Genomic DNA, 22,154 nt, shown 5'->3' with positions numbered 1-22,154 from the left:
TGCCACCCTTTGCCCAAAGTGAAGACTGCAGAAATACGTTGCAAACCGCCTCGCCTCTTAACTGTTTAATACTGACAACCATGAAAAGCTGCCTGTCTCAAGGCAGAGACGTCACAAGCATCCAAGTCAGAGCAAAGAGAGTGTAATACTCAAACTAAGGGATATGAGACACAACTTGTACTGATGTATTTGATGGGGGAGTGACCTTGGAGGCGAGTGGGATGCGAGATGTCTGCCAATTGAGCCACTGTGCTGCCCCAAACTCAGTTGGAAATTGGGCTGCTTTGTGAACCTGGGGTCATCTTTGTGCCATGAACTGACCCAGAGGGATGAGGATAATTGTTGGAACGATTTCACTGATCGGAGTTTCTTATTGATCCCCAAAGGAGCAGGTGCCGCTACAAGCAGTTTCTGAAGAAAATGGATTGAACACAAGGTACAGTGTCCATCGCCTGTGATTGGTCACCCACCCCTTCCTTAACTCGACCAGCAGTAACAGGCTGGCTGCACGGTTGCGCCGAATCGCTGCTGGAGACCAGCCTGACCCTGTCGAGAGAGTGTGGAAAAGCACAGCAGGGTCAGGCAGAATCCGAGGAGCAGGAGAGTCAACGTCTCGGGCATAAGCCCCTCATTCTCCTGCCCCTCGGACGCTGCCTGACCCTGCTGTGCTTTTCCAGCCCCACGCTCTCGACTCTGATCACCAGCATCTGCAGTCCCCACCTCCTCCCAGCCTGACACTGCGCAGGCTCCCCAAGCTTTGGTTTTCTCAATGGCATATCACCCTTTTATCTTCCTTCTGCAGGCACTGTGAGGAGGAACCCCATCAGACCTAGCAGCACTGCCATCCAACGTGGGGAACCCGATCCCAAATATTGCCACCCTTTCACCAGGAAGAATTCGCCCTAAAGGAAAAGGGAAGTGACAAACCCTGGGGGGGGGGATGTGGGTATTATCGCCAAACGGTTCATCCAGAGAGCCTGCTAATGTTCCGGGCTTCAAATCACAGAATTTGGGTTCGAGGATGAATCTCAGAATTGAACGTCTCCTGATGGCCGTGAAAGTCTGGAGCAGAACGCCATCTTGTTCAGGTTCGTCAGCAAATCCTGTGTGTGAGTCCAGCCCCAGAGCCTCCTAACTGCTCTTTGAGGAATTAGGGATGGGCATTGACTGCTGACCCAGCTAGTGACACCCACATGCGATGAAAGATTAAATTTTTTTTGAAAAAAGAGGTGTGGAACAGGCAAGAAGCAACTGTCCAAACTCAGGAACACTAATCCAGTGAAGGGATCTCATCGGTGCTAACCATAACGCGACCTCCGTCCACTGACTACTGTCCCCCACCCCCTTGTTTCATAAGGCCATTGCAACGGGAAAGCTCTCTGGCCCAGTGAAAATCTGACCCTTGCAATTTAAAATGAAACTTCTCCAATAATATCAGCCTCTTGGAGCACCGGTTAACGTGGTCGTGTGGTTATTCGATATGTTGGCGTTTTTCAGTGCGTTGTTACACCTGATCTAACACAGTGGTTCAGCCAGTTCCTTTCCACATAAGCAAACAACTCTCATCGTAACAAACATTAACCAGCTGCGGGATTGGCCATTCGGCCCTTCAAACCTGTTCCACCAATCATTATGTCACAGGTAGACAGGATTGTGATGGAGTCATTTAGTCCACTTGCCTTTATAGGTCAGTGCGTTGAGTGTCGGAGTCGGGAGGGTCATGGTGCGGCTGTACAAGCTCAGGTCACTTTTGGTTATACTGAATTCGATTCTGGTCTCCTTCCTATCGGAAAGACGTTGTAAAACTGGAAAGGGTTCAGAAAGCTTTTGAAGGATGTTGCCAGAGTTGGAGGGTTTGAGCTACAGGAAGAGGCTGAACAGGCTGGGGCTGTTTTCCCTGGAGCATCGGAGGCTGAGGGGTGACCTCCTAGAGGTTTACAAAATCATGAGGGGCATGGATAGGGTAAATAGGCAAAGTCTTTTCCCGAGGGTGGAGTGAGTTCAAAACTAGAAAGACATAGGTTTAGGGTGAGAGGGGGAAGATATAAAAGGGAACCAAGTGGGGACTTTTTCCACACAGAGGGTGGTGCGTGTATGGAACGAGCTGCCAGAGGAAGTGGTGGAGGCTGGTACAATTACCGCATTTAAAAGGCATCTGGATGGGTATATGATTAGGAAGGGTTTAGAGGGATATGGGTCAAGTGCTGGCAAATGGAACTAGATTAGATTAGGATAACTGGTCGGCATGGGTGAGTTGGACTGAAAGTCTGTTTCTGTGCTGTCCATCTCTATGATTGATTATCCAACTCGACCAGCCTCTTGTTTCTATTCCCCCATCGTGCACTGTTTGAGCTCTTTAGCCCAAAAGTGCTGGACCCAATCTTCTTGAAAACATTCCAGTCACTTGGAGTCGACTCTTTTCAGTGGTCAGGAATTCCCGCTCCTCTCCCCATCTCAGTCCCGAGCGGTTTGGTCTGTGACCTCCTGGGTCTAGACTCCCCGGCTCAGCGGGAACATCCTCCCTGCATCTAACCTTGTCTGGATTTGACGGGTTTCTCTGAAAATGCCAGCCCTCATTCTTTGGGAGATCACATGGCAGTGAGAGCCGATAGGCTGGAGGTGCTCAAACACAGTGCAACCAGGAGGAGGGGAGGCCGATGGGAAACAAGAAAGGACTCTTACACTGGCCACTGGCTTGACACACACACACACAGACACTGGGAGGTCACATCAAGACACTGTGGTCCTCCCATCTCCCGACTCCAGCCTGGGATTTTCTCCTGGTTATAGAGTAGACAGAGAAGGAGCTCTGTTTTCCTGTGGACAATATAGTACTGGCTGTGGCTCAGTACATAGGATTCCTTTCTCTAAGGCAGGAGGCCACGGGTACTGAGGAACATATGTAAGGCTTTCATAGAAATCATCATAATCAAATCCCTTTAATCCACACTGATTCTCTGAACACCCAATCCCCATGGCTAACCCACCTAACCTTCACATCCCTGGACACTAAGGGGCAACTGAGCATAACCAATCCACCCTGACCTACAGATCTTTGGACTGTGAGAGGAAACCCACGCAGACACGGGGGGAGAATGTGCAAGCTCCACACAGACAGTCGCCCGAGGCTGGGATCGAACCTGAGTCCCTGGCGCAGTGAGGCAGCAGTGCTCACCACTGAGCCACTGCACTGCTTTGTGTGGGGTGAGTGGGTTCGCCATGGTAAATGCGGGGTTACAGGGACAGGGTGGAGGGTCGGCGCAGCCTCGATGGGCCGAGCGGCCTTGTAGGGATATTCTGTGACTTCAGGGTGCTGAAGCCCAGGGTGGGAAACGCAGCTCCCCGAAGACACACACACGGCGGGGGGTGACAGGAATGGCTTGGCAGTAGTGCCACATGCCGGTCTGACGTGCCCACATTCTGACCAGGCCGGGATTGGCAGCTCAACTAAAACTCAGCAGGCACGGTGCCCATGGTCGGACAAAGGCATCTCACAAGCCGGGTGTGCTCTGTCAGAAGAAAAGTACATTGAAAACATTGGTGGTTTGGCAGATGAAAATAAAAACCCTCCTTTGCCATCCCTGGGGGCGGCCTGCGACCACCTCCAGCCCAGATCGCACCCCCCACCCCCCTCCCCCCGTGTGTCCACAGACAGCCCACCTCCCTCTATCTATGTGCTTCCCCTGCCCAGCGGTCTGCCTCTGTGCTCTCTGGTCTCTCCCACAGCAGCCGTCCGGTCAAGTCATCCCAGGATACGAGATGTTCCAACAAGATTGCCTCTCATTCCTTCACATGCGAGGCGAACTCTCGCTCAAACGGATTTACTTTCTGCCAACAAGATGTGACCGAAGCTGTAGACACCACCCCAGTTGGCACGGCCTCACCAACTTTATAAACACCGCGTACGCACTATCCCTCCTCCTGCATCCCACTCCTCTGCAATAAATCGCAACTTGCTACTCACTTCCCTCATCACTTGGCCTTACCCGCGAACCAACCTTTTCAGATTCATGTATCGGGACACCCAGATCCCTCTGCACCTCCCAATCCTGCAAGCGCTCTATGCTTAAACATTCCATCCCGAACGAGGGGGTGAATGGATTTGAATTGAATTTATTGTCACGTTTACTGAGGCACAGTGAAAAGCTTTGTCAGGTTACGCCGGAAACGTTGCCTTCTCCACCTCCTGACGCTGCCTGGCTCGCAGTGCTCTTCCAGCCCCCTGCCTGTCTCCTTTGCGTTCCAGCATCTGCAGGTTTCATTCCCCCCCACCCCTGCCATGTCGACATTCCCATCCACTTGGGCCCTGCACTCCCAAGTCCTGGGTATAAACTGTAAATAATTCTTGATGGCCAAGTGCCGATCCCTGGAGCACACCACCCATTACCCCTGCCAACCCCAGAGGTATCCCAGTCACTCCTGCTCTGCGCTCCTATTGGCTAACCAATTCCCTATCCATGCCAACATTATGAGCTCTTACTTTTCCTTCAGATTTTTTAACCTTGCCAATGTTTAATGGGAATCTAAATCTCTCCCCAAGTTCCCCTTCCTCCACACGGTTTGCTACTTCCTCAAAGAACTCCAACGGCTTAATAATTTCCCTTTCACAAAAGCATGGTGACTCAGCCCGATATCACTAAGTGCCATTTTTACTAAGAGATTGCCACATGAATGGATGTCAAGCTGACTGGCCTTAGCTTCCCCCTTGTTTGAAAGGAAGAGTCACATTTCTATTTTCCAATATGGGGGACCTTTCCCGGCATCAATTGAAAATTAAACCCAATGCATCTGCCTGTGTGCAGCATTCTTTGTCATTCTTCAGCCCAGTGGATTCACACCAACCCTCAAAAGAAAAATCCACCCCCCCCCTATATTTACCCCTGACCAATCCACCCTAACCTCCACATCGCTGAACACTATGCAGTGCTGACCACTGTGCCACCCACAAAATCCAGCTTAGGGTGGATTGGCTGTGCTAAATTGCCCCATAGTGCCCAGGGATGTGTAGGTTAGGGTGGATTGGCCGTGCTAAATTGTCCCATAGTGTTCAGGGATGTGTAGGTCAGGGGAATTGGCCGTGCTAAATTGTCCCATAGTGTTCAGGGATGTGTAGGTTAGGGTGGATTGGCCGTGCTACGTTGTCCCATAGTGTTCAGGGATGTGTAGGTTAGGGTGGATTGGTCATGCTGAATTGTCCCATAGTGTTCAGGGATGTGTAGGTTAGGGTGGATTGACCGTGCTAAATTGTCCCATAGTGTTAGGTGTAGGGGTCAAATGTAAGGGAATGGGTCTGGGTGGGTTGCTCTTCGGCGGTCGGTGTGGATTTGTTGGGCCGAAGGGTCTGTTTCCACACTGTAAGTAATCTAAGCTGTGCGTCGTTGGCCTGTGGGAGGAAACCCACGCAGACACGGGGAGAATGTGCAAACTCCACATAGACAGTCGCCCCGAGGCTGGAATCGAACCTGGGTCCCTGGCGCAGTGAGGCAGCAGGGCTAACCACCGTGCCACCCCATGAGATGGGAACGCAGGGAATGGAGTAGGCTGTTCAGTCTTTTGAGCGTGCCATACAATCATCGTGGATCGAACACTTCAATGCTTTTTACCCACCCCATCCCCAGAATCCTCTATACCTGGTCATCGGATATCTTTCAATCTCTGCCCTCAACTTCCAACACGGCCCTCTGAGGTTAGAGCGTTCCAAAGCTTCGGAATCCTATGAGTAAAAATAAATTCTCCTCATTTCACCTCTCACTGCTTAACTCCAGAGAATACAGACACAGTTTACCCAATCTGTCTTTAGTGGAGACTCCAGTCACCCTGAAACAAGCTGAGTGAATCCTCGGAGAATACAGAAGTAGGGAAGTGTTGCTTCAGTTAGTTTCACAAGGCACTGGGAAGACCACATTATTGTGTTACTGTACTGTGTACCACCTTCAGGAGGAGCATTGAGAAGGTTCACTAGATCGATTCCAGAGATATGGGGATGTCTTGTGAGGAGAGTATGAACACTTTAGGCCCATACTCTCTAGGATTCAGAAGAATGAGAGGAGATCTAATTGAGGGACAGTGCGCAAACAGACCCTTCAGTCCAACCAGACCATACCCAATACAATCCCAAACTAAACTATCCCCACCTGCCTGCTCCAAGCCTACATCCCTCTAAACCTTTCCTGTCATGCACTTGATTAGGTTAGATTCTCTAGTGTGAGGGAACAGGCCCTTCAGCCCAACAAGTCCATACCAGCCCTCCAAAGAGTAATGGGCAATTGAGCATGGCCAACTCACCCATGACCTGCACACCTTTGGACTGTGGGAGGAAACCGGAGCAAGGCCACGCAGGGGAACGCGCAAACTCCACACAGATCAGTCACCCGAGGCAGGGATCGAACCTGGGTTCCCGGCATTGTGAGGCAGCAGTGCTAACCACTGAGCCACTCCAAATACTTATCCAACTATTTTTAAACGTTGGAATTGTGGAGAAATTTCGAACGAGAGATCGTCGTTTCAGGGTAAGGGAGGAGCAGATTTAAAACAGAAACGAGGAGAAATTATTTCTCTCAAACAGTCGGGAATCAGTGGATTTTACTATCCCAGAGTGCCAGAATGCTGGGGGGAATAGAGTAAATTTAAGGAGGAGACAGACAGAGTTTTAATTATGTACGGGTTGATGGGTTATGGGACAGCAGGCAGGGGAGTGGAGTTGAGGTCGAGATGAGATCAGCCATTGTCGTATTGAAAGGCAGGGCAGGCTCAAAGGGGCAGAATGGCCACCACCTGCCCCCTCCCCCCCCCTTTCTTATGCTCTTGCATTCATTACACTCGCTTGATAACAATAGTATCCTTCCTGAGAGAAAGAGACCAAAACTGCAAGCAGTAAATAAAATATGATCCCCTGCTACACTGAACAATTGGTTTCGACAACAGCAGGACAATACAATTGACGCTTTGAAAAAAAAAACACAAAGAAAAACAATTAATAACCAGGAGACTAGAGTTCCCCCAATTGTGTTACTGTGGGAGGATTGATCTCTGAGCTCGCTGTGCGACCAAAACAAAAAGCTATTGAGTCTTTATGCGTCATTGGAACTGAGACAGAGTGTGCTGACTGTTGCAAGAGAATTTACTGTGCCTCATCAGTTAGTGTTAAAGTTGTAAAAAAATTTTTATTACCTGGAATTTGGAGCCCAGTACCAGGATATCGAATCCATGGTAACATTAATGGTCCGTTTAACTGTCCACATACATAGTTTGTGTCATCCTAATCTATTGGTAATGTTACAATCCCAGGCTTGACCTGTAATCTATGTTACAAACTCGGGCTAAGACCAATTTACATTATGATCCTGGAGTGAGACCACTGTCTGTATTTTTAACCGGAAGGCACTTATAGAATCATAGAGATGTACAGCATGGAAACAGACCCTTCGGTCCAACCCGTCCATGCCGACCAGATATCCCAACCCAATCTAGTCCCACCTGCCAGCACCCGGCCCATATCCCTCCAAACCCTTCCTATTCATATATCCATCCAAATGCGTTTTGCAGTGTAATGGACAGGCCAAACGAATTAGCTTCATTGTCACACGTACCATATCCCTCCAAACCCTTCCTATTCACATTCCCAAATGTTGCGATTGCACCAGCCTCCAGCACTTCCTCAATAAATGAGAGGAATAGAGAAGCAAGACCTTCGGAACATCAGTCTTCCTGACCCAGGCCACGCCGGTGCCTAGTCTCAGGTGGACCCACCGAACTGAGAGTTGCCCCACTTTCGGTGCCAGCTCTTGGCCGCTGAGCCCACACTCCAAAGGTCCCTGAACCCGGCCGCCAGGGGCCAGGCCCCCGGGTCCCGCTTCGGCTGCCGGCTGTCGCCATCTTGAAGAGCCCACCACCGCCCTCCCCCGGTCACCAGAGGGAGCTCTGCTGCCGCCGTGGCCCCGATCGCCGGGGGTGGGTGGGGGGGGGAAAACGTCTTGACAACTGCTGCCGGGAGAAACCGGGTCCACCGCGCTCTGCCTGCCGCCCGCTCTCGCTGCCACGCCGATGCCAATCAACCCTGCCACCGGCAACACGGGAGGGATGGTTCCACAGCCCCCCTACCCTGGGGGCAAGAGTCCACTCACTGCCCTGTCAACCCACTGCCATCAAATACTGTCATTCTATCAGCTTCCCCTGGCAGCTTATTCCATACACGTACCACCCTCTGTGTGAAAACGTTGCCCCTTAGGTCTCTTTTAATATCTTTCCCCTCTCACCCTAAACCTATGACCTCTAGTTCTGGACTCACCCACCCCAGGGAAAAAACTTTGTCTATTTATCCTATCCATGCCCCTCATAAGGACCTCTATACGGTCACCCCTCAGCCTCCAACGCTCCAGGGAAAACAGCCCCAGCCTGTTCAGCCTCTCCCTGTAGCTCAGATCCTCCAACCCTGGCAACATCCTTGTAAATCTTTTCTGAACCCTTTCAAGTTTCACAACATCTTTCCGATGGGAAGGAGACCAGAATTTTACACAATATTCCACCAGAGGCCTAACCAATGTCCTGTACAGCCGCAACATGACCTCCCAACTTCTGTACTCAATACTCTGACCAATAAAGGAAAGCATACCAAACACCTTCTTCACTATCCTATCTACCTGTGACTCCACTTTCAAAGAGCTATGAACCTGCACTCCGAGGTCTCTTTGTTCAGCAACACTCCCTAGGACCTTTCCATTAATTGCATAAGTTCTGCAGCACCTCGCATTTATCTGAATTAAACTCCACCTGCCACTTCTCAGCCCATTGGCCCATCTGGTCCAGATCCTGTTGTAATCTGAGGTAACCCTCTTCGCTGTCCACTACACCTCCAATTTTGGTGTCTTACAAACTTACTAACTGTACCTCTTATGCTCACATCCAAATCTTTTATATAAATGATGAAAAGTTGTGGACCCAGCACCGATCCTTGTGGCACTCCAGTGGTCACAGGCCTCCGGTCTGAAAAACAACCCTCCACCACCACCCTCTGTCTTCTACCTTTGAGCCAGTTCTGTATCCAAATGGCTAGTTCTCCCTGTATTCCATGAGATCTAACCTTGCTAATCAGTCTCCCATGGGGAACCTTATCAAACACTTTACTGAAGACCAGATAGACAATGACTGTCTTCACCAAACATCGTTGTCACTTCTTCAAAAATCAAGTTAGTGAGACATGGTTTCCCAATGCACAAAGTTGACTATCCCTAATCTGTTCTTGCCTTTCCAAATGCATGTAAATCCTCAGGATTCCTTTCAACAACTTGCCCACCACTGATGTCAGTCTCACCGATTTATAGTTCCCTGGCTTGTCCTTACCACCTATCTTAAATAATGGCACTGTGTTAGCCAAGCCCCAGTCTTCCGGCACCTCACCTGTGACTATCGATGATACAAATATCTCAGCAAGAGGCCCAGCAATCACTTCTCTAGCTTCCCACAGAGTGCTGGGGTACACCTGATCAGGTCCTGGGGATTTATTCACCTTTATGCGCTTTAAGACACTTCTCCTTTGTAAAACGGTCCTTCGAATTTGGTTTGTGATCTTGTTGGAGACCAAGACTGTCTTATGGAATTTAAAATGGACAATGTTCAAATTCCAAGTAACTCATGGAAGTGAATAAACCCACAGGATTCCATGGTTCTGAATTGCACTGTTCACGGTTTTTAGGCAGGTCTATAATAATCGCAACTCATACTCTAATATTCCGTATTAACATGAGGCAAATATGGGTTAACAGGCAAACTGGGGTTGAGAATCCTGCAGATTGCAGACTGAAAGTCAATCACAGTCAACACAAATTCCTCAGAACAACACCACCGCTCCCCCCCAACCCCATGTTAGTGACATTGTAGGTCATCAAATCTCATTAAAACTGTCTCAGAGATTCACAACAAGGGATTTCAATTCCTCACCTATGAAGATATAGCCTCAAAGCCTCCAGATTCATCCAAGTGATAGCAGGTCCAAGAGACTTGAAGTGTGAGGATACAGTAAACCTCAGAACTTTCACCACTGTTCCCGGATTGAAAGATTCAGCAATAACCCTTTCTGGAATAAAGTGCTACCTGAGATGAAAGGGACATGAACAAACTGTTATAAAGAAATCAACAGCCACATGTCAATTGGCCACGCCTGGGGAAAGAGGGGGTCAAAACTCTGTAAACAAACCACTTTAACATCTGCTTGGTAACCTGCTGTGTTGTGACAAATGGGCTATTAAGATTACCTGCATGTGGAAAGTCCTCAGGTGAAGGAATTGATGGGAGGACAGGCTGTGTTCAAACAGGCGGCAAACACTGAATGTAACAGCAACAGAGGAGCTACTCCTGATAAGAAAGTAAGCTACAGGCTTGATGACGCCAGCAATAAGGTCATGTCATGAGCTTAACCATGTCTAATAGGAATCCAACTTCGGGAATCTTTAGCAGCAGAACTCTGGAGAATCGCACTGTGCAAGGATCGAACTCTGGGCATAGGCTCTCGGTTGGAATGGTAACTAAATCCCCCCCGTTAATCGGTCAAAAATCACATGACACCAAGTTATAATCCAAAGGGTTTATGTGAAAACACCAACTTTCGGAGCGCTGCTCCTTCATGAGACGGAGGTGAGTAACGAAGTCCTTCGACACAGAATTTACAAGGAAAAGATCAAAAGGGGTTGACTCCCTTACTTGAGGGACCTTGTTTTGGTTGCTACATGCAATGAAGTTTCAATAGTTGTTTGACTGCCTGTGAGATTTCTTAATGAGCAACCGAATGAAAGGTAATTTACACAAAACATTTGGTGTTCCCCAGGTGGCCTTCAAGATGAAGCATCACTCTGTTAAGACGATAAGATATTGGAGCAGAATGAGGCCATCTGGCCCATTCTCAGGGGGTGGTAGATGGGGTCTAACTTGATGTGTTTGTTGATACATCCACCGCCCCCTGAGAAAAAGAACAGGAAGTGACTTCACCACAGGAAATGACATCACCAACCCAAAGAAACCCAAACATATAAATAGAAAAGTAGGGATTATTTTCGCCTGAGCCCCACTGATCTTCTCAAAAAAAGATCGAGTCAATTCGAGGCGGTGAACTGAGACGCCGAAAAGGCACAGAGACAGGTTCTGGGGTCAGAAATGAAAGGTCAAGGAACCGGGAAGAAAGGGTGAAGTATTGCATCAAACGCAGCCCTAGCAACAAGTATCATTCCAAAGGGCAATGAGAGATTGTTGTGTTGTCACAGTTTTCCAACCAGAGGCAGTTTCTGTGGGACCCAGGCAAAAATTAAGGACCTAAGAGGTCATGTAATTCCGATTGGAGGGTGAAACCGCATCCCCTTTGGATCGGATCCAAGGAATGTGATTACAATCCCGACCCCAGCCACACTCAGTTCCTTGCATCCAGTCCTGGTACAAGCTGCAAGTAAAGGTGGAGATTCAATGCAACTCCAACTGTCAATCGACCAGTAACCGGGCCGTAAACCTGCTGTTTTTACAAAGTGAATCAAACAAACAGCAGAATTTGAAACGGGGATTGTTCGGGGGGGGGATAAACCCGAGAGAGCCAGTGATGAGAAGGGCTAGGACTTAGCTCCTGAAGTGTCAGAGAGTCATGACACGCTGTTTCGATACACATTCGTGAGGGCTGGAAAGAGAAACTGAGTGAAAGCTGGAACCCCAGCCCCCAGTTGATTCCCATATCCCTGTGACGATACTTTGAGAGAGAGGGTTGATTTGGAAGAGCAGGTGTTAGACAGGAGTTTACAAAGTTAAAAATCGCACAACACCAGGTTATAGGCCAACAGGTTTTATGTGGAAACACGAGCATTCGGAGCACCATTCCTTCATCACAACCACCTCCCAGATAAACCTGTTGGCCTATAACCTGGTGTTGTGCGATTTTTACCTTAGAGAGAGCGCGCGAGAGAGAGAGATAGAGAGGGTAAAGGAGTAGTCATGTTGAGGTTGTACAGGACGTTGGTGAGGGCTCTTTAGGAATACTGTGTCCAATTCTGGTTGCCTGGTTATGGGAAGGATATGATTAAACTAGAGCGAGTTCAGAAGAGATTTACCAGGATGTTACCGGGTATTGAAGGTCTGAGTTATAAAGAAAGGTTGGATAGGCTGGGACCTTTTTCACCAGAGCTTAGGGAAGGCGACCTGAAAGAAATGTATAAAATAATGAGGGGTGTAGATACAGTGAATGGTAATTGTCTATTCCCTAGGGTGGGGGCTTTCAAGACTTGGGGACACAGTTTTAACGTGAGAGGAGAGAGATTTTAATAAGGCAGGAGAGGTCAATTTTGTTACGCAGAGGGTGGTTCGTGTGTGGAATGAACTTCCAGAGGAAGTGGTGGATGTGGATACAATTATCACGTTTAAAAGGCATTTGGATAAGTACATGAATAGGAGAGGTTTGGAGGGATATGGGCCAGGAGCAGGCAGGTGGGACTAGTTTAGTTTGGGATAATGCTCGGCACGGACTTGTTGGGATGACTGTTTGCGTGCTAGATGACTCTATGATTATGAATATAGATTCTACAGTTCAAGTACAGTAAGAGCATCTTGGTAAAAGCTTTCTTTGAGGAAGAAATCTGTCAGACTTTCTGTACAGAATCTTTCACAGGCGATAATCCCAATGGGCACAGGTTTTGGACGAACGAGATTCAGATTTAGGAACTGTGTAAACTGGTAACTGCAAATAAGAGCCAAACTGACCCGAGCCTTTTGGTTTTGAGCTTTCGATAAGCTATGAAGCTGACCATTGGAAACTGTGTGGCGAGCGTTTGCAAATGAAGGGCAGAGTCAGCGCCAGTTCTGAGTGGAAGTGGAGTAACAATAGGCCGCACCATGAGGGGTCATCGTACTAATGTGGGCACCACCCTCTCAGTCAGGGATGCAGAAGTCTTTACCTTCAACACCAGTCCTTCATCAAGTCCCTTTAGAGTTTGTGTACTGCTTAATACGACGACTGTGTGTCTTATTGTACAAATAACCACGCTGATGTGTGCAAACCATTTTGAATTCAACCCCAAATGCCCAGGCGCATAGAAGCAATGGAAGTGGTCAACATCAGGAAGAGAAAATGTGACTTCCGATGTGACAGATTTAGCTAGAGTAATCATTACATCGGATTGGCAAGATACATGAGGTCACCGTCGCCCTATAAAGGGAACATATGGAAGACATAAAAGAGATTTTGAGTAAGTGCAGAGGTTAAGGTTCTGCTGAATAGTCAGAGAATAAAAATGGAAATTAAAAGCATGAAGGGATATATTTGGTGGGAAAATATCTCGATTGGGGAATACACAACCCCTTGGGTTTGCATTATTTCCCTACTTGTTGTTGTTATTCAGTAAACTTAGATGTATCTTGCTTTTAATTACTGTTATATTTCAATGTTGATGTTGTAAGAAATGCAGAGCTAAAAATGGAGTTAGTTGATAATCTGAAAACTGGTGTGGCATAGGGCTCTTTCACAGTGATAGTTTATCTTCTTCATTGGCATGGTAATGACCCGATTTTGTTTTGTGATGTATTTGCTGATCATTATTTTGTAATGTGTATGTCTGCAGTGCGTATGGAAATAGTGCATTTTAGTTAACTTGCTAACGATGTCGCAACTCGACTTGGATGTAATCCGACGGGATGGAAAACGGCCAGTTATATGAGTGTTTGTTCATCATGTTAAAAATAATAAACAAAGAGAAGGGGCTATGATACTGTAAACCACAGACAAACTGCAGTTAACGCCCACTGTAAATGTGAAGCAGTTGCTGTAAGTTGGAACTTTTAACTAATAAGTCAGGGATGTTTTAAAAGGGACCCATCCACCTTATATCCAACCACTGGAAACATCCAGAGGAAGGCAAACTGAAGCAAATTGCTGCCTATTGGCGGAGTCAGAAAGGTCATCTCAGCTACAGTACCTGGGGACAATGACAACCACACTGTCCTTCCAGTCTATCCCTCTGCCATAGCCTATTCGTTTACCCTGTTAGTGTGTGTGTGTGTGTCTCAGTGTCTGTGTGAGACTGTGTGTGCATGCGTTGTGAGACTGTGTGCATGCATGCGTGTATGAGACTGTGTGTGTACGTATGCGTGTGTGAGACTGTGTGTAAGTGACACATGTGTGAGACAGTATGTGTGAGACTGTGTGTATGCGCGTATGAGACTCTGTGTGTGTATGCATGTGTGAGACTGTGTGTATGTGTGTTTGAGACTCTGTGTTTGTATGTATGTGTGTATGCGCGTATGAGACTGTGTGTATGAGACAGTATGTGTATAAATGTGTGAGACTATGTATGCACGCATGACACTGTGTGAGACAGTATGTGTATATATGTGTGAGACTGTGTGTATGCGTGTCTGAGACTCTGTGTGTGTATGCATGTGTGAGACTGTGTGTATGCGTGTTGGAGACTGTGTGTATGTGTGTGTGTGTATGCGCTTATGAAACTGTGTGTATGTGTGTGAGACTGTGTATGCACGCGTGACACATGTGTGAGACAGTAAGTGTGAGACTGTGTGTATGCGCTTATGAGACTCTGTGTGTGTATGCATGTGTGAGACTGTGTGTATGCGTGTTGGAGACTGTGTGTATGTGTGTGTATGCGTGTATGAGACTGTGTGTACGTGTGTGTGTATGCGCGTATGAGACAGTATGTGTATATATGTGTGAGACTGTGTATGCACGCGTGACACTGTGTGAGACAGTATGTGTATATATGTGTGAGACTGTGTGTATGCGTGTCTGAGACTCTGTGTGTGTATGCATGTGTGAGACTGTGTGTATGCGTGTTGGAGACTGTGTATGTATGTGTGTATGCACGTATGAGACTGTGTGTATGTGTGTGAGACTGTGTATGCACGCGTGACACATGTGTGAGACTATGTGTATGCGCGTATGAGACTCTGTGTGTGTATGCATGTGTGAGACTGTGTGTATGCGTGTTGGAGACTGTGTGTATGTATGTGTGTGTATGCGTGTATGAGACTGTGTGTACGTGTGTGAGACTGTGAGTATGCACGTGTGACACTGTGTCTCTGCGTGTATGAGACTGTAAGTACTAGCGTGTATGAGACAGTATGTGTATATGTGTATGAGACTGTGTGTATGCACGTATGAGACTGTGCGTGTATGTATGTGTGTGAGACTGTGTGTATGCGCGTATGAGACTCTGTGTGTGTATGCATGTGTGAGACTGTGTGTATACGTGTTTGAGACTCTGTGTGTGTATGTATGTGTGTGTATGCATGTATGAGACTGTGTGTATGCACGCGTGACACTGTGTCTATGTGTGTGTGAGACTGTGTGTATGCACATGTGAGTGTGTATGTGTCAATGTGTATCTGTATGCATGTCAATGTGTGTGTGTGTATATGTGTGTAAAGTGGAGTTTATAAGAGATATCGAGTTGTTATCAGTGTGTTGTTGACCAATGATTTATTGTTGTTTAACTGCATTTCGAGTCTATTCCTTTGTAATAAATAGTAATTCTTGCTCAGTATATGTGAGAGACGATTTCGGTACAAACAACTGAGATGTGCATGACCCCAGAGTCTAAGGGGAATAGAGCCATAGGGGTAGGGTAAAACATGCTTCTCTATAATAAAGGACGAGACATCTGCTGCTACGGGTTGATAAGACCACTCACATTGACAGAGTAGAAAAACAAGTCCTTGACTGATAAGACTACAGGGTAGAAAAACAACTCGGGAAACGTCTGCTACAGACTTTGTGATAAGGGATGGAAAAATTCTGACTGTTTAGAATGTGAACCTCGTGACTCTTTAGAGCTATAGAGGGGAGGGACTTGTCCTGTATTTAATCAGAAACATTGTTAGCCTCGGGGCGCCTTTTTCTCAGAAGGGTGCCCAACTCTGCAGACTTGCTAATAAAACTTTGTTTTCCTGAATTTGTCTAGAGCGATTATTGAGAAGCGATTTTCGTTTCTAACAAACTTGGGGGCTCGTCCGATCAACACTCCGGCCGCGAGGGGGGGCTGAGGAAGGACATCGGAGAACGTGCACCCTGCCGAGTTGGGCAGTCCCTGGTTCCTTGCTTGTCGCCCCGCGCGGCTTGAGCGAGTGATATCCGGAAGGCTCAGGAGAACAAAGGAGGGGTGTGGCCGAGGCAGTGGGGACGGTTAACGATCGAGTAATTTCGGTGCACCGAACCCAGGTAAGAACAGACTTGCGGGAACCGTCTTTCCGGAGGAGTGGGGACCTGCGGAGTGCCTGTAGATTTTTCTACAGAGACGTGGGACTCAGGAATCTAGAGACCGGGGCTCGTCTGTGCGGGATTTTGCAGAGACCGTGTTTGCGGAGGAACGTGGACCTACGGGGTGCCTGTGATCTGTTTCACAGAGACGTAGGACACAGGAATCCAAAGACCGGGGGTGCCTGCAAAGGGACCTGGGCGATCACGGGACTGATGGTCCGGGACTTGGTTAAATAGTGATAGATTATCACGGGATAATACAGGAATCTCCGCTTTTACAAAGTCCTCGGCAATGGGAAATAAGGGATCCAAGGCGGATAAGGGAGAGGTAGGCTTGAGCGTAGACAATGAAAAATACCCCGGGGTACCTGACGATAGTCCGTTAGGAATGATGTTAAATAATTGGGATCGGGGTAGGAGAAAAGGAAAATCTAGAAAGAAGATGGTGAATTACTGTCAAACGTGATCCCAAAAACCTATTCAGGGAGACTCAGTGTGGTGGCCTAAATTCGGCACTGATGAAGACTGGGTCCGGCAAGCTCTAATTTTATATGTCAATTCAAAACCTAATGTTACTCGGGAGGAAAGTGATTACGCCCTTTGTTGGCTACCAGTCGCACTATCTTGCAAAATGAAGGTAGCCAATGAAGACTCGAAAGGGCAGAAAGATTGGGAACCTTTAGATCACTTACCGCCGCCCTACGTGACCCCGTCTGCCCCGCAAAATAGTCCTTCGGGTGGCGACGATTCAGGGGAAGGGGAAGGAAGCGGGGAGGGACCACCCGGTGCCTCAGGAGTACAGACTAGATCTCAAGCTGAAAAGAGTCACAGACAAAACTCTGTCCCGATTGCTAGAATGAATCCACTCCGGGAAGTGCCCATGGGAGGCGCGGAAGGAGGGACGGGATATGTGAACGTCCCCTTAACGAGTACTGAAGTACGGAATTACAAGAGGGAGATGAAGGGCCTACTGGAGGACCCCATGGGCCTGGCTGAACAATTAGATCAGTTCCTGGGGCCAAATACTTACACGTGGGATGAGATGTATTCCATCATGGGAACATTGTTCTCTAGCCAGGAGCGACAGATGATACGACAAGCTACGCTGTTGGTCTGGGAGAGAGAGGGAGGAACAGGAGGGGAGCAGAAATTTCCCCTCACCGACCCCGGGTGGGATAAGCAAACGGAAGAAGTTAGAGAAAATGGATGATTGGGATAGTAAACCTCTGAGTGAACTACTACGGGAGGCGCAGAAGGTGTTTGTGAGAAGGGACGATGAGAAGCAAAAGAAGGCGACAAAGATAATGCAGGAACCCCTGGTAAACTTGAAAGTAGGGCCCCAAGGATCGGAGATCACATTTATGGTGGACTCGGGAGTCGAAAGATCAAGTATAATCCAAATACCCCCCGGCGCCCGAGCAGGAAGAACAGTTATGGGGGTATCTGGCATTGGAGGAAAGACATTGCAAGTCCCAGTGGTGGAGGACGTGGAAGTTGGGTATGAAAACAGAACTACTAAACGAGACCTCCTTCTACTGCCATCGGCGGGGTTTAATTTGTTAGGAAGAGACTTGCAGGTCAAACTAGGGATCGGAACGGTACCAAGTAACGGGGAAATGGTGGTAAGGTTGTTCGCCCTCACCGAAGATGATGATCAACAAATAGACCCGGAAGTTTGGTACCGAGAGGGGAATAGAGGGGGTCTAAACATCAAACCTCTCCAAATCACCATGTTACCAGGAAGAGGCCCGGTAAGAAGGAAACAATACCCGATTGCTATGGAAGGACGGGAGGGGTTACAACCTGTGATAGAAAGATTAATCACAGATGGACTACTGGAGGAATGTATGTCCCCTTTCAATACTCCAATACTCCCTGTGAGAAAGCCGGATGGGACGTATAGGCTGGTGCAAGACTTGCGGGGGTTGAATGAAGTAGTCCAGGCTAGATACCCGGTGGTACCTAATCCCTACACGTTAATGAGTAAAATTCCCCCTGAACATGAATGGTTCAGCGTAATAGATCTGAAGGATGCTTTTTGGAGTTGCCCCCTTGACGAAGAAAGTTGGAACCTTTTTGCCTTTGAATGGGAGAATCCCTTCTCAGGACGAAAGCGACAGTTAAGATGGACAGTCTTGCCGCAGGGATTCACGGAGTCACCCAATTTGTTTGGACAAATACTGGAGCAGATCTTAGGAGGATTTCGGTGTAACGCGGAGAATCAATTGCTCCAATATGTCGATGATCTCTTACTCTCAGGACCGAGAGAAGAGGAGGTACGAGCAGACACCGTTGCCCTGTTGAACTTCCTGGGGAAACAGGGTCTACGCGTCTCCAGGACAAAACTCCAGTTTGTGGAGCAAGAAGTAAGATATCTGGGCCATCAGGTTAGTAAGGGGCATCGCCGTATCACGCCAGAACGAATATCGGGGATTACGGGTATGCCAATACCCAGGACGAAGAAGGAAATCAGACAATTCCTGGGGCTAGTAGGGTATTGCCGGATATGGATTGAAAGTTACACCACTCGAGTAAAGTTTTTGTACGACAAACTGGGACAAGAAGAACAAAAGGCTGGACTGGTCAGATGAGGAGGAGCAGCGATTTAATATTCTTAAAAATAACGACAAACTGGGACAAGAAGGACAAAAGAAACTGGACTGGTCAGATGAGGAGCAGCAATTTAATATTATTAAAAGTAAAAGTATACCGAGCTCCGGTATTGGCTTTACCCACCCTGAAGGAACCGTTCCAGTTATATGTTAATAGCGCCGGCGGAATTGCCCAGGGTGTGCTTACCCAGCTGCAGGCAGGGAAACGTCAGCCGGTTGCATTTTTGTCAAAAATGTTAGATCCCGTGTCACGTGGATGGCCGACCTGTATCCAGGCAGTGGCAGCTACGGCAATGTTAGTAGAAGAGGCCCGAAAACTTACCTTTGGAGGAAGGATCACAGTATACTCCCCACATTCGGTTAGTGCCATACTGGCTCAGAAGGCTCACCGCTGGTTAACAGACTCTCGTATCCTGAAGTATGAGACGATTTTGATGACCGGAGACGATCTCAATTTTGCAGAAGATCTCAGTTGCAACCCTGCCCAGGTTCTATACGGACGTCCTGCAGATGGGGAACAGGAGCATGATTGTGTGGAATTTGTGGACTTGCAGACCAAAAGCCGAGAGGACCTGCAAGAGGCCCCGCTGGGTGAAGGACAGGAATTGTACATCGACAGGTCCTCCCGGTGCATCAGTGGGGTACGGTACAGTGGCTATGCTGTCGTAGATGGCGCAACGAAACGGACGATCGAGTCCGGACGACTGCCCGGGAAGTGGTCAGCCCAATCCTGTGAGTTGTACGCCCTCCAGAGGGCCCTGAAGCTGTTGGAAGGGAAAGTGGGGACCATATATACTGACTCAAAGTATGCATACGGAATCGTTCATACTTTCGGGAAAATCTGGAAAGAGCGAGAATTGATAACTTCCCGGGGAAAAGAATTAGCTCACAAACAAATCATCAGCCTAACGTTGCAAGCCCTGGCGTTACCTACGGAACTTGCAGTAGTCCATGTACCCGGTCACCAGAAGGGGTCGACACCGGAAGCGGTGGGAAACCGGCTGGCAGACGAGGAAGCCAAGCGGGCAGCGGTCGAAAAAGCCGTCCAATTATTAACATTAATACCGTTGAGGGAAGGGCTCGCTAAACAACCCGTCTTCACCCAGGGGGAGATTGATAAAATGGATCAATTGGGTGCCCGGCTAGAAACTAACGGGAAGTGGACGGTTCCTGATAGGAGACAAGTACTGAACAAACAGATCACCAGGGGTATTCTGCACCGATTACACCATCAGACCCACTGGGGGGTGCAAGCCATGTGTGACACAATCCTGAGAGACTATGTATGCAAGGGGATATACACATTAGCCCAACAAGAGGTAGTCGGATACCCCACTTGCCGGCGTATTAATCAGAAAACCATGCGTTCTATGCCAGCCGGTGGTCAGCCCCTCGCGATTAGGCCATTTCAGAGGATCCAAGTCGACTTTACAGAATTACCCCCAGTACAGAGATGGAAATATCTGCTAGTAATAGTAGACCATTTCACTCACTGGGTAGAGGCTCTCCCAACTGCCAAAGACGATGCACCAACCGTGGCCCGACTGTTGTTAGAGAACATAATCCCGAGATATGGCATAATGGAATCTATCGACTCCGACTGCGGGACACATTTTATTTCTAAGCTACACCATTTGATCTGTACTACCCTGGGTATCCAATGGAAATTCCACACACCCTGGCATCCTCAGAGTTCGGGTCGAGTTGAGAGAATGAATGGCACGCGCAAGACCCAATTGACTAAGCTGATGTTAGAAACTAAGTTACCCTGGCCAAAGTGCCTGCCCATTGCCCTAATGAGGATACGTACGGCACCTCGCCGAGATGTCGGGGTTTCCCCCTATGAAATGCTCTTCGGATTACCGTATTGAAGTAAGGTTGATGGATGTCCCACTCTACAAGGGGGGGATGTATTTATCCGAACCTATTTACTGGCCTTATCCCGTTCTTTTGCAGAACTCCGAAGGAAAGGTCTCCTGGCTCAGACTCCGCCGCTCGACTCCCTCCTGCATAAGGTGGAGCCCGGAGATTGGATACTTGTTAAGACCTGGAAGGCCGAAAAGCTCCAACCGCGATAGGAAGGACCGTTCCTGGTTCTGTTAACAAAAGAAGCAGCTGTTCGGACGAAAGAAAAAGGGTGGGTCCACGCATCAAGGAAAAAGGGGCCTGTTCCGCCTGAAGAAGAAAGCACCTGGACATGCGAGCAAGGGGACAAGCCATTGTCGGTAAAACTGAAAAGACAGCAATAATGAACTCTACTTGGACTGTATTGGTGGGATGGTCTCCTAGGTGGTAGCTGGTGGCGCACGGCGTTGCTGGTGGTTGGGGGCGGCATGATTCTTCTTCTCGTATTACCCTGCCTAACTCCCTGTATTCAGTTTTAATTCAGAAAAAATATTTCCCGACTCCAGGCAGTGGTGGTTCCACAACATGGGACACGGGAACTTAAAGTGATGTTGCTGCGAAAGACCAAGGATTCCCCAGGCCCTTGGGGGAAGGGGGGGGGGGCTTATCTTGGTCAGGCACATCTTAAAGAAAGAAAAGGGTGGAATTGTGAGAGGTAATTTCGGTTTAAACTTTAAGATGTGCCTGGACCACAGACTGATCTAAAATAAAAGACAAAACCTTTGTTTCTTTTCTAACAACCATTTTATATACTCAAAAGTAGAATAGTTTAAATTGTGCAGAATGCTGACAATTTGTGAGCTATAGTGAAAGCGAGCAGGCTCTTGATTAATGAAGCCATTCACACAGCAGAGAAGGATAAGTCCTTGGCTGATAAGACTCCAGGATGGGAGGACGACTTGAGACATCTGTTTCAGATTAAAGCCTTTGACTGATAAGACTACAGGGTGAGAAAAACAACAAACTTTGGAGACTCTGGAGCCTTTTGTTGCAGACTTTGTGATAAAAATAATGATGTTTTTAAGAATGTGAACCTCATGGCTTGTTGGAGCCAAGGAGAGGAGGGACTTGTCCTATAAATAATGGAGACTTTGTAAGCCACAGCGCGCCTTTTCTTTAAGGGTGCCCGACTCTGCAGACTTGACTTGTTAATAAAACTTTGTTTTCCTGAATTTGTCTAGAGCGATTATTGAGAAGCGATTTACGTTTCTAACACATAGTATAATTTGTCGTTGTCTATTTAATCAGTATGAGATTCAGGTACTGTAGCAGAGTGCTCATTCAGAGATAGAATTTCCTAAATAAGCTGTAAAACAGAATAAAGAAGGAAAGCAGTGGGATAACAATGTGCCCGAGAACAGCTCTCAAGGAGCTCTACAACATGAGGTGTTGAACGGCTGAATAGT

At 47.9% G+C, this 22,154-nt stretch overlaps 2 protein-coding genes across 3 annotated transcripts in view; both read left to right on the top strand.

The window, feature by feature from the left end:
• LOC122541401 (hepatocyte cell adhesion molecule-like) overlaps positions 1 to 1,455 on the top strand; it is a 32,993-nt gene extending 31,538 nt beyond the window's left edge. For both annotated transcript variants that reach the window (XM_043678143.1, XM_043678142.1), the window contains 2 exons: positions 387 to 436; positions 803 to 1,455. In XM_043678143.1, the coding sequence (XP_043534078.1) occupies positions 387 to 436; positions 803 to 833 (81 nt within the window). In that variant the 3' untranslated portion in view covers positions 834 to 1,455. The remainder of the gene's footprint in view (positions 1 to 386; positions 437 to 802) is intronic.
• Positions 1,456 to 18,867: 17,412 nt separating this feature from the next.
• Positions 18,868 to 20,904, top strand: LOC122541530. The gene has a single exon (XM_043678357.1). The coding sequence runs from the start codon at positions 18,900 to 18,902 to the stop codon at positions 20,712 to 20,714; it is 1,815 nt and encodes a 604-aa protein (XP_043534292.1). The 5' UTR covers positions 18,868 to 18,899; the 3' UTR covers positions 20,715 to 20,904.
• Positions 20,905 to 22,154: the final 1,250 nt, after the last annotated feature.

Source organism: Chiloscyllium plagiosum, chromosome 37 (assembly GCF_004010195.1).
Source record: "Chiloscyllium plagiosum isolate BGI_BamShark_2017 chromosome 37, ASM401019v2, whole genome shotgun sequence".
Lineage (NCBI taxonomy): Eukaryota > Metazoa > Chordata > Chondrichthyes > Orectolobiformes > Hemiscylliidae > Chiloscyllium > Chiloscyllium plagiosum.
The sequence above is the reverse complement of the archived record's forward strand: the minus strand, read 5'-3'. Positions and strand labels throughout refer to the sequence as shown.